This window comes from Trichosurus vulpecula, chromosome 2, assembly GCF_011100635.1.
Source record: "Trichosurus vulpecula isolate mTriVul1 chromosome 2, mTriVul1.pri, whole genome shotgun sequence".
Lineage (NCBI taxonomy): Eukaryota > Metazoa > Chordata > Mammalia > Diprotodontia > Phalangeridae > Trichosurus > Trichosurus vulpecula.
In genome coordinates, this window is record NC_050574.1 from 4,024,292 (window position 1) to 4,040,327 (window position 16,036).

The 16,036-nt window shown below is 56.5% G+C and overlaps 1 protein-coding gene across 1 annotated transcript; it reads right to left on the reverse strand.

The window, feature by feature from the left end:
* Positions 1–10,206: 10,206 nt before the first annotated feature.
* Positions 10,207–13,321, reverse strand: CLEC11A (C-type lectin domain containing 11A). The gene is made up of 4 exons (XM_036747460.1): positions 13,103–13,321; positions 12,460–12,622; positions 11,977–12,168; positions 10,207–11,782 (listed from the first exon to the last, which is right to left on the reverse strand). The coding sequence occupies exons 1-4, from the start codon at positions 13,247–13,249 to the stop codon at positions 11,328–11,330; spliced, it is 957 nt and encodes a 318-aa protein (XP_036603355.1). The 5' UTR covers positions 13,250–13,321; the 3' UTR covers positions 10,207–11,327.
* Positions 13,322–16,036: the final 2,715 nt, after the last annotated feature.

The following is a 16,036-nucleotide window of genomic DNA, read 5'->3' on the forward strand; positions in this document are numbered from 1 at the left end:
TCCTTGTATCTCTTCTTCTGACCTCCAGGTGAGTCCCTGCCTTGTGTGAGTTCCCCATAAAATAGTCTTTTAGGGAACGTTGGAACAATGTGGCCAGTCCATCCGAGTTGTGCTCTCTGAAGCAGTTTGAATCCTTGGCAGTTTAATTGGAATAAGGACCTCAGTGCCTGGCACCTTATCCTGCCCTAGGTGATCTTCAGAATCTTCCTAAGACAATTCAGATGGAAGCGATTCAGTTTCCTGACATGGCACTGGTAGACTGTCCAGGTCTCACAGGCATACAACAATGAGGCCAGCACAAGGGTTCTGCAGACCTTCAGTTTGGTAGTCAGTCTAATACCTTTTCTCTCCCACAATTTCCTTCAGAGCCTCCCAAGCACTGAGCTAGCTCTGGCAATGTGTGCATCGGCTTCATTATCAAGGTGTATACATCCCTTCTGGCAAGATAGGTGAACTTACGGCATTCAACATTTCACCATTTGCTGTAACCAGTGGTTCTGTGTATGGATGGTGTGGGGCTGGCTGCTGGAGAACCTCTGTTTTCTTGGTGTTAATTATTAGGCCAAAACTAGCACAAGGAGCAGAGAACTAAGCCATACTTTGTTGCACTAGAGCCTCAGAGGCTGCATTGAGTGCACAATCATCTGCAAACAGAAAATCATGTACCAGCTCTCCCTTCACTTTAGTCTTGGCTTGTAGCCTTTTCAAGTTGAATAATTTACCATTGGGACAGTAGCTGACCAACAACATTGCCAAAAACATCATGTTAAAAAGCATGGGACCGAGCACACAGCCTTCCTTCCTTCCACTGGTGACTGGGAAAAGGAGGGAGCATGGTCCATTATCTGGAACCTGGCATGGAACCTGGGCAAGCCTGTCATGGTGTGTGATGCTCACCGGTTTTCCCACGCCCGAATGAAGGTGCTTAGGAAACTCTTGATACAAAGTATCATTAACAGAAGGTGCGGTGGGGAAGGGTGTCCTACAAAAGGCCTCAAGCCGGAGGTGGGGGATGAGGAGAGGTCCGCACCGCAGCCGGCCTAGGTGGGGAGGTGGGGGTGCACTGCCGCGTGGGAGGAAGGGGCGGAGGGCGGCCGGATCGCTCGAGAAAGGAAATCCTGTGCGATGAAACTGGGAAGGGAAGCAGCGACCTCTTCATTTTGTTTGGGTAAAATACAAGCTCAGAGACCCAATTTGCCTAAATTGTTTTATAAAAAGAACATGCCGACGCCGGCTCTGTGGGAGAAGAGTCTGTTTTCAAATCCTGCTACTTGTCCCTGGTGTGACCCTAGTCGCTTCCACTCTCAGTAAGGGGGCCCTGCCGGGTCTGAATCAGGAGCCCATGCAGAGATGTTTAACAAGCAGCTCCCAAAAAAACCTCCGCGGGACACACTTTTAAGTGGGATCTGCATCAGTGACATTTTCTCCGGGGTCCGGGGTGGAAGAGGCGGGGGAGACTGAGGCAGGCTGTGCCTTTTCTGGGCCTGGGTCCTTGGCTGGCGGGGGTGGAGTGGTGGGGGAGGAGCGCTGCCAATCTGACTCAGTCTGTCTCTAAATAGCGGCTACAGGGAGCCCGAGGCTGAGGCTGAGGCAGCCCCTCCCGGCCCCCACCCACCCTTGGGCGGAGGGGGAGGGGAGGGGAAAGGGGCCCCCAACTGCTCCCCCAGGACTATCCTCGAGGCCGCGCGTGCCCACACCCTCTGGCTCTGGGCAGGGTCTGGGGGCATCTCTCTTGAATCTCAGGGGGTCTCTACAAGGTCCCTGGTGTCTACACAGGAATGGGGTGTCCCTGCAGGGTCCAAGGTTCAGCCCCTCGCTGTCTGGCTAGCAGGGTGTGCAGTGCGCAAGCGCACGGGTAGGGGGAAGGGAGGGGGCCCTGGGGGCGGGGCGCACGCGCAGTCCAAGGAGCCCTTGGTGCTCGTACGGTACTCTAGGTTGGGGGCGGAGGCCGCGGCCGAGTCTGCGCGTGCGCGGCGCTCGCCGTCCGTTCTCGATGGGTCTCACGTGACCCGGACGGCGGAGGAAGGGGGAGGGGCGAGGCCACGTGGCAGCCGGATGGTTGCGGGACAGTCTCGCGCTGGCGCTTTCTGTGCCTCCCACCGCCATCCGTCCCGCATTTCTGCTCCCACGCACGTCTCTGGCTCTCTCTGAGCTTCAGTTTTCCCTTTTGGGACTCGGAGGATCCACTCGGGGAACTGGAGTTGCTCAAGCCGGTGTAGACGGCGGTCCACAGTCCACACCCAGACTGGAAGCTGAGGGTCGTCCCCCGTAAAGCCCAGACCAGTCATTCCAGCACCCGGGTTTGCCAGTGTAGACAGTGGTTCACAGCTAGGCAGGAAGCAGAGGGCTTCCCGCCCCCCCTCCCCCCATAAAGCCAGACCAGTCATTACAGCACCCGGGTTTGCCAGTGGTCCACACCCAGACGGGGAGCCCAGTCTCCTCCGGAGCCAGCCTTGTGATCACGATCATGCCAGGCGCGCAGCCTTCCGCCTCCCTTTCCATCTCCTCTGCCGCATAGACCTCCCCTGGTCCTGCTTGCTTCACCGCATCCTTCTACAATGAGTCTCCCATGCTGCTTTGAGCCTGTTGGGTTCATGTGGCACAATTTGCGCCGAACTCTCGGCTTGGTCCTTCTTGGTTTCTCGGCTTCCTTGGCACAAAATGTCCTGCTATGAACATGTGGGGCTCCTGCCTGGCTGGGCGGGATCTCTCCGGGCCAGAAGGTGTGAATCACTGGGTCAGTCAGTTAACGAGCCTTCATTAACCTGAGTGAGACAGTGCTGGACGCTGGCTTTTGTGCGAAGACAGATTCGGAAGGGTCCTTGCCCACGCGGAGCTTACTCCACCGGGTACACCCACAGACACGATCCGAATACGTGCCAAGTAAATACAAAGTCCGCGATTTGGCGAGGGAAGACCCTCGAACTTGGGGAGTCAGCCAAGACTTTCCCTGGGAGGAGGCGCTTTAGCTGAGTCGTGGAAGAACCAGACGTCCTAGGAGGTGACGCTCTTAGCATCGCGCCCAGTGGCTTTCCAGAACTGGGAGACTGCATGGAACAGCGCCAGGGGTGGAGCCGAGCGCTTTCTCGCTCCCCGGCCTTCTGGCACCGTCACCACCTTCTCCCCCGCACAGTCTCTTCCTCCTTCCTGATCGCCAGCCGCAGCTGTGGGTGGCTCTCAAGCTCTGGCCCCGGCCCTTCTCTCCCATCAGCTCGCAGGGTGTCAGTGCCAACTGCCGATCTGCATCCATCCCAGCTCTGTCTTCTGAGCTACAGTCCGTCCATTGACCACTGGATACTTCCATGTCAAGTCAATAAGCACTTATTTGTACCAGGCACTGTACTAAGCCCTGGGAATGTGTAAAAGAGCCAAACCAGCCCCTGCCCTCCAGAAGCTCACCATCTCTTGGGGGAGAGCACGTCAAACAGGGGCGTACAAACAAGCCACAGACTGGGTGGAGAGGACGTCATTGCCAGAGCCTTACCGGGGATTGACCAGGAACGGCTTCCTGTAGGATCAGGAAGAAGCCAGGCGCAGGGGACTACAGTCAGTGAAGACTAGATCAGATGTCCCACAGGCACCTCCAATTCTGCCCGTCCCAAGTGGAACTCGCCATTCCTCCAGAGCCCTCCTCTCTTCTGACTCTCCCTCTTACTCCTTCGTTGCTTCCCCCTCCTTCAGGAAATTCCCGGGCTCCCTATTGCCCTTAGAGCCCCTCCAGGGGGCATTTCAAGACCCTTGCAATCAGATTCAAGTCTCCCTCCCAAGACTTACTGTCCATTTCTCCCCCTCTTGCCTCTGAAGCTGCTGCTGCTGCCAGGTCTCCCTTAGGGAACTCTCCTCCAAAGTCCAGCCTCTGCGCCTCCTCACGCTGCCCAGCTCCCAATTCACCACGGTAAGCACTTAGGTGCTTCCTAAAGTGTGCCCAGCCCCAAGGTCAGGGTTGCAAAGGCCAAATGAAATCTCCCTGTTTTTCATGTCATATCCTAAAACTGAATGCAGTGGAGTCTGAGCAGAGGGCTGTTCCTGAGTGCCCCTTCTAGGAACTGGGCAGCCGGAAACCCCATCATCTCTTTGGCTTTTGGAGCCCACAGCTGCTTTCTCTTGGGGTCCACTGTGACCCAGTGTCTCCTTTTTAATCAGCAGGCTGCCCAGCCCTGTCTCCTGCTTTCTTCCCCCGTCACCACTCCTCATCCCCAAGCTCTCCAGTGCACCACCCAATTCTGTCCCTGGACTATGGAGCTTCTGGTGGCCTTTCCCAGACTCAGAGCCTTATGGGAGGCAAGCAGTCCCTTCCCTGGTGGGAAGCGGGGGGGGGGGGTGTGGGCAGAAGGTTTAAAGGGGCATAAATTGAGAGCTGGAAGGAACCTCAGAGCCCGCCCAGTCTAGCCCCCTCATTTTACACACGCCCAGAGAAGTGACAGGATTTGCCAGAGACCACACAGGGCATAATTGGCAGAGAAGGGTCTCCCCTCCCCAGTGCACTTTGCAGGGCTGAGGCCCCAGAGGCTCCAGACCTGCCCGGGAGAAGCTCCAAGAGGGCTCTGAATGGGACCAGGAGGGCTTTGTTCCCTGCACCCCCTCACATTCAGTCCCTAGACACCAGCCCAATCCTGGCAGGCTGACTCAACCCAGGCATACACACACAGCACAGCATATCCAGACACGTGCACAGCCTCACAGTCAGACGGTACAGCACCACATGGTGCCGGGACTGAGTGTGCACACACACGTATGTGCGTGTATACACCCCCAACTCATGTATATATGCGCTCACAGTGCATGCCATAGCCCATGTATGTGCACATGCACCATACCACAAACACCACACTCACGTATGTGCGCGTGCACACGCCACAGTCCACCCACATGCACCATACCACCCAGTATACCACAGCCATGCGTGTATGCACACACATTCACACACATGCACACACACATATACACACCGCACACATACGTGCACACCCCCCATCTTTAGGGTCCTTCACAAACCTGAGGCCAGCACCCTGTGGTGTGCCTGTCACGCCCCCAGCCTAGGCCCACAATGGACAGAGACCGAGTCGTAGGCAGAGCTCCCTGGAATCTGTACCCCCAGAGCCTCCACAGTCCCGCAGGACCAGAAGGGGCCTCCCAAGCCTCCCATCCAACCCCCATATCCCTCTACAGCCCCTGCTGTATGACCCTACAGGATTCGGAGATCTGTGGGGAGGGTGGCCCCTGCCTTCCCCCACCCCTCTTAATTCTAGAGCCTTCCTCCTGCTAATTATCACCCACTTGTCCCGTCTGTAGCTTTGCAGCATGGAGCTGTTGGGTGTTGGCTCCCCCATTAGACTGGGAGCTTGTGGAGGGCAGGCAGGGACTGCCTTTTGCCTCTTTCTGTATCCCTGATGTTTAACCCAGTGCCTGGTGCTCAGTAGGTGCTTAATAACTGCTTACTGAGGGCCAGAGATCACTGAGGCCAAGTGACCCACCCAGGGTCACGCAGACAGAGCTTCCTGACTTTGGGGCCGGCTCCACCTCTACTCCATGCTGTGTCTCCCACCTGACAGCCCCTCAAATACCTGGAGACGGCTCTGGCATTCCTGCCCCGACCCGGATCTTCTTGCCTCTGAGCCACCTGTCTGGGTCCTCAATCAGCCTCCAAACAGACAGAGAAATGGGACGGGGCCTTTCTCTGTGTCCCTGTTGCTTAGCCTGCCCAGACATAGTCGGCCCTGCATGAATGAACTTAGGAAAAGGAGGCCTTTCAGTCTGGCCTGAGACACTGCCTAGCTAAGTGGCCAGGCCCTGCTTGCCTCAGTTTCCCCATCTGTACAACGGGGATAACAACAGCCCCTTTCTCCCAGGGTTGTTGGGACAATCCAAGGAGATCATGTGGGTAAAGTGTACAGTGCCTAGCACGTAGTAGGTGCTATATAAATGCTCGTCCTCTTCCCCATTCCTGGAAGGGACTGAGAAGTCCCCCTTCTGGCCTCCTCTAGCTTCCCCTCCTGGGCCTTCACAACAGTCCATACCTCTACCTCCTGAGGCCGAGCAGAACAAAGTGACCGCTCTGTTCTGGGAGAGCCCTTGCCGATCCTGCTGGGGTCTGCTGCCCCCTCCAGGATGACTGTAGGCTCTAGGAGCATTTCCTTTCTGGGGTCATTCTGGGCCTCAGTCTCCTCCTCTGTGAGAAGAAAGAGTTGGAGCGGATGATCTCCTGCGCGCTCCAGAGCTCTGTCTCCAATCTGGGACAGCTGAGAGACCTTGGATGAGGCCTTCTCCTTCCCCGGGCCTTTATTTTCCTATTCCATGAAATGAGAGGATGGGCCAGCTCTAGCAGCCTCCGGCACAGTGAGGGAGCGGTAGGGCTGGGGGCCTCTGGACTTCCAGGCCAGGCTCTGGGCAGAGGGACCTCCCAGCCCTGCCTCCGTTCTGGGACTCTCGGGGTCTTGGGGTTTGAGCATCCAGTTAGACTGTCCACCACCCATGGGCCGGCTTCACCCCCACCACTGGCCTGGAGGTCATCCCTGAATCACCGTCACTGCTATGGCCACAGCGGTCCTCAGTGGAGGCTTGTTCCTGACCCAGTCACACTGTGCCCAGGAATGGGCCCACATCTGTACTGCCTGGAAGGGGAGGCCCTGGCTTTGGATCCGGGCTGCCACCCTCTTCTGTGTGTGGCACATAGTAGGCACTTTAAAAAATGTCGATTGACTGGCCTTGTCAAGTCACCTTGCCTTTATAGGCCTCCCGATCGCCATCCGTCACCATCACCATCACCATCATCGTCGTCATCATTATCCAGCATTCACATGGACTATTAGGTTTTACACAGCAACTTACGCATTACTGCATTTTCTCCTCACACAATAGCCCTGGCACTGGCACTATAAGTACCTTCCTGTGTCTGTACCCACCCCCCACTATAATTACCATCCCCATTTTACAGATATGGAAATGAGGCTGAGAGAGTGACCAGGGTCACCCAGTGTCTGAGGCAGGATTTGAACTCAGGCCCAGGGTTCTATCCACTGGCCCACCTCATCCCCTCAATGTCGTGAAGGTGAATGAAGAGGCTGGACAAGAGAGAAGTCTTCTGAAGTGCCTTCCATGGCTTCTAGAACTAGCTTTGGGATCTACACCTGTGACTTTGGGCAAATACTGTCTGTGGCATCTTGGTCTATGGCTTTCACCCTCTTCCACCTCGGTTTCCCCAGTGGGAAGTAAAAGGTTGGACTGGGTTCTGAGGTCCCTGTTCTCCCATGAAGTCGCCTCCCCTGCCTGTGCCTCACTTTTTCCATCTGTAAAATGTGTCCAGAGTCACCCAGTGAGTCTGGAGCCAAGCTGACACTCACCCCCAGCTCTCTCGACTCCCAAGGAAGGAGAGAGGGAGGGTCCTCTTTTTCCAAACTCCACATTTGGGTCTTCCAGGATATGTGTGCATGCATGCTCTATGTGTGTCCATACAGGTATGCGTGTGCATGTGGGTAGGTGGGTGGTGTGTGTAGGCGAGGCAGAACTCAGGCCCGATCTCTGCACACCCCTAGCTTAGCCTATACCTTGGCGCTCCAGGGAGCTCTGGCCACATCCTCCTGGAAGCCCATTGCTTCTGCCCTGGGAGTTGTGGCTTCTGTCTGGCCTTCACCACAACTCCGGGTGACTCCCTGAAGAGGGGGGTGCGCATGGAAGAGGTGGGCGGGGACTTTCCATCAGTCACTGCCTTCCCAGGTACTCCAGTTCACAGACTGTTCGATCCATTAGCCTTCTAATGCCCAAGCATTCATTAAGAGCCTGCTCTGTGCCAAGCCCGGTGTGGGGGTAGGGGGTGGGTACAGACACAGAAAGGCCGCAGTTCACACGGCTGTCCAGACCATCCAGTCCATCCCCATCATTTGACAGAATAGACCAGAGGGCCAAAGAGATGGGGGAAGCATGTTTGGTGCTCCAGCAGCCACATGGAGGCTATTTCTCACCCACCTCTGACCTCCAAGTCCTGGGTGGTTAGAGCTGGGAGGGCCTGGGAGCCCCAGTCATTGTAGGGCTGGTGACAGTGAGGCCCAGATGGGAAGGAGGACTCATCCTGGGGCATGGAGCAGGCTCATTGGATGTAGAATTGGGGTCTGCAGAGAGGTCCCGGCTCTATTTGGTGGATGGCAAAGCTGAGTTGCCACAGATTCAGGCTGGATCCTTTCTCCTCGGCCCTGCTCTGGGAGGGCCCACTAGCCTCCTGCTGCAGCCTTTGAGACCCCAGCTGCCCCACTGACCTCTGGGCAGCTTTCCTCCTCTGCACTCCAGGATGCCGGTCATGGCCCCTTTGCAGTTGCCTGATGGCAGTGCCTGGTGGCCAAGGCAAGACCCACGGAAGCTCAGGGAGGGATCTCAGAGTTCCCCTCAGGGTCCAAAGAGTGCAGCCCCCAGTGCTTTCTACATTCAACCCTGCTCTCTCCACTTGTGCCTAGTGCATGCTTGGCCAACACAATTCTTTACTGGGTGGGTGGTCTGGAGTGGGAGCTGGAAGGTGGAACAGCCCTGGGTTGGGGTTGGATAGCTGCCCTGTGGGACCAACTTAGAAAGGGGCAGGCTGGCTCTTCTTATCTGTTCCCATCCCCATCAGCAGGGCCTTGTATGCACTGCCTCCTGGGCCCCTGGCCATCCTGGATGCCCTCCATGGGCTGTGATCTAGCCTGTCAATGTTCTTCCTAAAACGTGGGGCTCAGAGATGACCACAGTGCAAGACACAGGGTTGCACTGGTGGCTGTCCCCTCCCTGGCCCCTCTGCAGGTTGCCAAAGGTTATGTTAGCTCTCCCAGCTGTCAAATCTCTGAGGTGACTCTCCTGGAGCTGGTGGGAACCCCTTGGGGAAAACTCTTGGAGGTGATCAGGTCAGTTAGCCATGTCCTAGCTCAGATGCCCCTCTCTACTAATCATGACCACTCCCCCCCGAGAGCCACTGACCTGCCTGAATGACAGGGCAGGGGAGGAGGCTCCTGATACCAGTTTTTTGTGGATTGGCCCACTCCCAAGGCTCCAGGAAGAGTTGTCTCAGGGTCAGGACTGATAATCGGGGTCCCAGGCTCTCAAAATGTCAGAAATCGAAGGGGTCTTTGAGACAAAGGGTCTCACTTTTGGACAGCTGCTGGTGGGCAGGGGACTGAGCTTAGAATAAGGTTCCCAAGCCACAGGGGATGGAAGCCTGGGAGAGGGAAGGGCTGATGTGTGTGTGGGAGGCCCCTTTGGGGGTCAGGACCCGTGAGAAGTGTGCCTCCAGATAGCCCAGGGATAGCTCAAGGCTTCTGTGCTCCAGAGGAGGTAGTTACAGTTGGCAGAGGCTCAGGCCAAGGTCAGGCAGAATGCTTCTTGGAGTGAAGTGGGGATGGGGGCAAGATGCAAATCCCTGGATGTGCTACGCTGGGGACACCTCCTACATTTTCTGTCCTGGCCAAAGCACCAGTGGTCCCGCTGTAATGTGAGAGACCTAGAGGCTTCAGATTGTGGAGGCAGCTGGTCCAGAGAGAGACTGAGAAGAAGGGTTCTTAATCTAGGGTCTCTGAGCTTGTTTTTTACATAATGTTTCGATACCCGTACATCAGTATAATTGGTTTCTGTTGTAATCTCGCTTATTTTACTTTATGCATTTAAAACTGTGATTCAGAGCAGGGGTCTCTAGGCTTCCCCAGCGTTTCTGCTCCAGAATGTTGTGGGTCAGAGAGCTGATCCCCTGGGGAAGGGTGTGAGTGCCATCTGCTGGAGGCCACGCAGACAGCAGTGAGAGGAGGAGGAGAATGGAGCTTGTAGGACATCCAGAAGGACAGAAGGGCAGCCCACCTGGGACCCCTGTCCAGGGCAATGTTGCAAGTGACAGAGGCTGAACAGGCTTTGGGGGAAAGCTGGCTTCCTGGTGGGTGTCGTTCTTCTGTGTGGCTATCAGTAAGAGCCCTCCTACCTTCCATATACTCCTAAATGCCCCGTGCCTGTCTTGAGCCCTGCTCATCTCCCCAGTTGTGTTCCCACGTTTGTAAGCAGACATCCCCAGCTCATGGGAGGGGGTGATGAGCAAGGGAAGTGGGGAGGGTGTCTCCAAAATTCCCCCAGGGCCTTCTTGTCAGGAAGGAGCCTTGGTGTGGGGGGTTACAGCCTTGCAAGTGTGAAATGTGTATCCACCAGAAGAGAGTAAGCCCCTGGAGAGGAGGGACAATTTCAATTTTGCCTTTATGGTCACAGTGCGTAGCAAACAGTGGGCCTTTAATAAATGCTGGTTGAATAGACTCAGACTCACTACTTTGTGCCACCTCTTTCCAAATGTTATTTCACAAAGGAGGAAAGAGGCCGGGGAAGGAAGGACTTGGGGAAGGTCACCCAGGGAGTCTCCTGATTCCCAGGCCAGCACCCTTTCTGCCCTAGTGGGCTTCCTCCTCCTGCCTGGTATGATCACAGCCATGCCTCTCCGTCCTTGGCTACTCACATTTTTGGTGAGCCTCTGGTGTTGGCATCACCCATGCCCACCTTCTCTGAGCCCATCCTGAGGAGAAGAGCAGAGAAAGGGACAGAAGGGAGAAGCAGCAGGGACCTGGGCATGGGGAAAGGCAAGGAAGGAGCCAGTCCTTCCTGGGAAGCCTCAGAGAAGGGGCTCTCAGGCCTTGCATGATTCAGCCCTTGGGCAGCAGTGGAGGACAAGATGGAAGGAGGCACTGCTCATACTTGAGTGATTAACTCCCAAGGTCTCGGAGCTGGGCCTATAGAGGTCATCTCAGCCACCCAACAGCTGAACATGAATCATTTGGAACCTTCCTGATAGGAGACTGTCCATTCTCTGCTTTCAGACCTCTAGTGACGGGGAGCTCACTAGCTCCCAAGTCGGCTTGCTCCATTGTTGGAGGTCAGCTGGTGTTTTCTGGCTGCCTGTGTGGGTCCTGCCCTGCATCAGGCTCCAGCTCAGGGAGGAAGGAGATCCATGCCCTACGAGGGGAGGGGTCAGGGCTCCCACACAGGGACCCTCTAAGCTACACCTAGTACTTCTGGCTGTGAGCTCTGAGGAAAGATCTCAGCAGGGAGATGGCCCAGGTGGGCTTGAGCTGGGTCTTGAAAGGTGAGCCCTGGAGCACTCCCTTAAAAGGAAGGGAAAGCACTCCCCAAAGAGGGAGAGGAAGCTTGGGGCACCCTTGGGGTACTCTGGAAGAAGCCGGGTAGTGGTGTAGGAAAGGCTGTTTCAGGGGAGGAAGAGGTTATTGAGGAAGGCATCAGGGAGGGTAAGAGAGAGGGAGGGAGGACACTCGGAGAAGAGATCCCAGGAGGAGGGGAGGAGGAGGGGTGGGGGAGGACACAGAGGGCCAGAGTCTGTAGCCCTACTGGGGAAATTCACAGACATAATAGAATCGTCTCTCACAGTCATGGTCCCACCAGGAGCCGTCATCTGAAGCCTGGGCCACGCAATTCTCTTGTTCTCGACCGTTGGGTTGGTCAGGTCCCAGGGCAGGGTGGCCTGGACCATGAGGAGTAGGAGCCCCTGGGCCATCCATGAGCGGGGCTCGATGCCACGCAAAGAAGGAGACCCGTTGGCTGTTCTCAAAGAGGTAAAGGCCTTCTGCCCTCCGGTCATGAATGCCCAGCCACACGGGCCAGTTGTAGGGGGCCAGAGCAGCCTTAAGGTATCGAGTCAGGCCTTCCATCTGGGCCCGATCAGCAGGCATGGCCAGGCTGCCCCCACGTGCCCCACAATGGGCATGGGCTGCACTCTGGGCCTGGAAATCCCGGAATAGGAGGAAACACTTGTGGCCCAGGCGGAGACCTTTCAGGCAGCCTGCAAGAAGCAGGGTATGGTACTGGCCTGGGGGCCCTCACCAGCTCCAGCTCAGGATACCCCAAACTCCCTGCCATTTGGTATCCCCTGGGACCACATCCCCCACTTCTCCACCTGGCACCCTCCACTCCCTTCAACCCCAAGGGCCACCCTACAGCCGACCTCCCATCCCTTCTGCCCTCTCCCACACTCACCCTCCAGACGCCCTCGGTCTCGCCGCCCCTGCTTCTGGGCTTCCTCCAGGGCCTCCAGGGCTTCCCGAGTGTCTCTGGCCTCTTTCCTCAGTAGCTGTAGCCCCCGAGACAGCTCTGCCACCCGGGCATCCAAAGTGTAGAGCCTGACATGTAGCTGATGCAGCCCAGAATCCAGCCCCGTTAGGCGACCCACTGTGGAGGGGGTAATAGAGATGGGTCCTCTGTGAGTGAGGGGGGCAGTGGAGCATCAAGGAGCAGGGGCCCAAGTGTGGGGATGGTCAGCAGAGGAGAGATTGTCAGAGAGGGAGGGGCCAGTGGGGCTGGGGAGATGGGAGGGGGGACATTGGCTAGGTTTGGTTTCTAGTTTGGTCCAAGCACGTTTCCTCGGAGAATGGGTAGGGGGCCGTTTAGCAGGCTGATTCAACCCTGCCTTGGCCGAAGTCAAGCCTCGGAGAGGTGATGCCATCCCCTCCCATTACTCACAGACATAGGAGATCGCATCCTCGGGTGTTGGGGAAGGAGCGGGGCTGGGAGTCACGATGGCTTCTTCCTCATCTTCCTGTCCCAGGGCACCCTCCCCCTCAGAAGTTCCAGTGGGGCTTTCTGGCCCTTGGAAAGGGGACAGCTCCAGAGCCTCTTGTAGGTGCTGGTGGAGGAGGGGGACAGGGTCTGATCCCAGGGTTTTCAGTTCCCTTGTGTCCCAACGCTGCCCCTTCCCTCCATCCAGTCCTGCGGCTCCCCTCTGGCTCAGTGATCCCCCGGCCCCCCAGCACATTTCTGTCGGCCTCCTCACTCTTGATGCTGTCTCTGAATTCTTCCTTTTCCCCCTCTGTTCCACACCCGCTCCCCATTACAATAACTGATACTTATACGGAACTGAAAGGTTCACACTTGGGGAAACTGAGCCCAAAGGGCAGAAGGGACTGGCCTGGCTAATGAGCTCCGGACACAGGATTGGAACCCCGATCTTTCCGGACCCCCAAGTCCAGGTGCCTTTCATCATGCCCAGCTTCCAGTGCCTCCCTAATCCCTCCTCCGTCTCCTAACGAACACCTCCCTCCTCTACTTCCTCTCCCCCAATCCTTTCCCATTCCCCCCCTTCCCACCTTCCTTTTATCCTGCTTACCTTAAGCATAAGAGACTCTCTCTCTTGTTCCTCTGCCTGGGCATCTGGCCTGCCTGCTTTCTCTTTCTTCCCCAGGCCCTTCCGGCCTTTCCCAGCATCGAGGGACCCCAGTGCCAGGAGGGTGCCCAGGACCCAGACCCACTGCATGGCGCAGCACCCTCTGAACACCTGGCCTCAGAGTGGACTTTCTCGTTCTGTCTCTCTCTCTTAATGCTTCACTCTCCTGTCTCCCTTCCTCTTCTTTCCTCCTTTCCTTCCTTCTTTCCTTCTCTCCTTCCTTTCTCTTTTTTCCTTCCTTTCTCTTTCTTTCTTTCTTTCTTTCTTTCTTTCTTTCTTTCTTTCTTTCTTTCTTTCTTTCTTCTTTCCTTCCTTCCTTCTTTCCTTTCTCTCTCTCTCTCTCTCTCTCTCTCTCTCTCTCTCTCTCTCTCTCTTCCTTTCTTTCTTCCTTCTTTTCTCTTCCTTCCTCTCTTTTTTTCTCTCTTTTTCTCTTTCCTTCTCTTTTTCCTTCTTTCTTTTCTCCTCTTCTCAGCTATCCCTCCCTGCCTGTTGGCTCCCAGGAGGTCCTGCCGCTGTGGCCGGAAACCTCTAACGTTCCTTAGCTAAATTCCCCGCCCTGGGTCCCCCCCCCCCACCTCCTTCCTTCTTACTTCCAAGAGCTCTCCGCCCCATTCTTTCCATGATCTCCAGCACAAGTTCAGGCTGGCTAGAGAATGGGCTCCTTAGGACTCGGATATCCAGGCCACCAGTTGCAGCACCCCCACCACCACCACCAAACACCCACGAATCTAATGGCCTAGGGCCCAGGGTCAAGTCCCAGGGATGCAGGCATTGTCAGGGATGCCAGGGTGCAGCCCCTCCCCCACCACCATGAAGGCCCCTCCAGTCCCTGCCTCCCTGGAACAGGGACCAAGGTCCCTCCCCCAAGCCCCTCCCCCAGATGTCTGGTCCTAAGCTGTGGTGGCAGTAAGCCTGGTCCCTTTTCTCCCGACATTTTCAAGTTCCATTCCCAGGGGGGATGGAAGGGGCCCAGCCAGTCTGTTGCTAAATAGCTGTTATTATACAGCTGAAGCCTAGACCAGTACTTTCTCATTACAATGGATCCCACCCTGCTACCAGGGGGTTCTGGGACCTTTTTTGATCCCCATGACGCCCGTCAGGAGGGATGAATGTGCTTGGTTGCTAGTGGTGGGAGGGCAAGAGCAGGAAGAGCCCCCGTGACTGGGTCCCCAAGGATGACTGGAGCTGGGGCCACCGAGGGGGACCGGAGCCGGGGCCACCAAAGGGGACTGGAGCCCACAAAGACTGAGGGAGAGGTGACGCAGCCGTGATCGCAGGGTGTTAGCAGACTTCACACTCTCAGGAGTGGGCAGGGGCATGGGCGGCCCAGCAGCTAAAGCTCTCTTAGAGTTCGGGGACAGAGGCCTGTGCAGGAGCACAAAGAGCCTTCCTGTCCTCTGCTTGGATTGCGTCTGGATCACCGTGTTCAGTGGGGGGCACCATAGTTTACAAAGAGTATTAACCCTCCAGTCCAGAGGGGATCAACACCAGGGTGGAGCCGTGTTATGCAGGGCCATGTTGAAGCCTGGTCTTTGAGCATCTCTAGGGTCAGGTTCGGTCAGCTTGGCTCCAGCGGGTGGATCAGGAAGCGATGAGGATGGGGGGCGGGGGGGGGAAGGCCCTGGGTGCCTGGGTCTCCAAGGGAAGGACGATAGCGGAGAGGGAATCTTGGTGCCTGTTCCGAGGGAGCCAGGGATAGGAGAGGCTTCCCTCTTGGTTGAGGGAGGGGCTGGGGCTCATCGCCTGGATCCCTGCGACTCAAACCCTGGGTCCTAGGCCCTTAAATTCTTGGGCCTTTGAGGGGGACTGCAGCCTGGGGCCCCTTTAAGCACACCCATTCCTCCGACGTGGTCTGAAGCTATGAGTGTGTAGGGGTTTTGAGGAAGACGTTCTAAGGAGGCAGATCAATATCGAGAAATGCTTCCTTGGAGTATTTAGGGAAGACCTGTCCCTGGGTAAGAGGTGAGTTTTACCTTCTCTTGTGCAGAACCAGGCCTCCACGGGCCCAAGCTGTCTACACTATCCCCCCTCCCCCCTCAGCCCTGGATCTGCCTGAGGGCACAGACCATTGAGCTTCCTTAGGGTAGCACTCAGCCCCTGTAGGTGCTTAACAAGCCCAGCCTCCCCTCCCCTCCCCTCTCCTCTCTCACTTTCCATTTCTCTCTCACCCCTTTCAGTTTCTTTCTCCATCTACTCACTGTCTCTATTACTCCAAAGTAGGGTGGGCTGCCTCTGGGCGCCGTGAGCTCTCCATCAGTGGAAATGCTCAAGAGGAGACCGGATTGCCACCCGGCAGGGCCGGTGTGTACGTGAAGGTGGTCCTGCTCAGTTAAGACTTCTGACTTCACTTCCAGCTTCTGGGATAGCAGGAGATAATGGGTGCCAGCTCCAAGTCCTACCACCATCCTGAGTGTGTGTGTCATATGCATGTGTGTGAGAGACAGAGACAGAGAGACGGGGGAGACAGGGACAGACAGGGAGACAGGGACGGACAGAGAGAGAAGGACAGACAGGGAGACAGGGGTAGACAGGGAGACAGGGACAGACAGAGAGACAGGGACAGACAGAGAGAGAGGGACAGACAGGGATAGACAGGGAGACAGGGGCAGACAGAGAGACAGGCACAGATAGAGAGTCAGGGAGACAGGGACAGACAGAGAGAGAGGGACAGACAGGGAGACAGGGACAGACAGGGAGACAGGGACAGACAGAGAGACAGGGACAGACAGACAGGGACAGATAGAGAGACAGGAACAGATAGAGAGTCAGGGAGACAGGGACAGACAGAGAGAGAGGGACAGACAGGGAGACAGGGACAGACAGGGAGACAGGGACAGACAGAGAGACAGGGACAGACAGACAGGGACAGATAGAGAG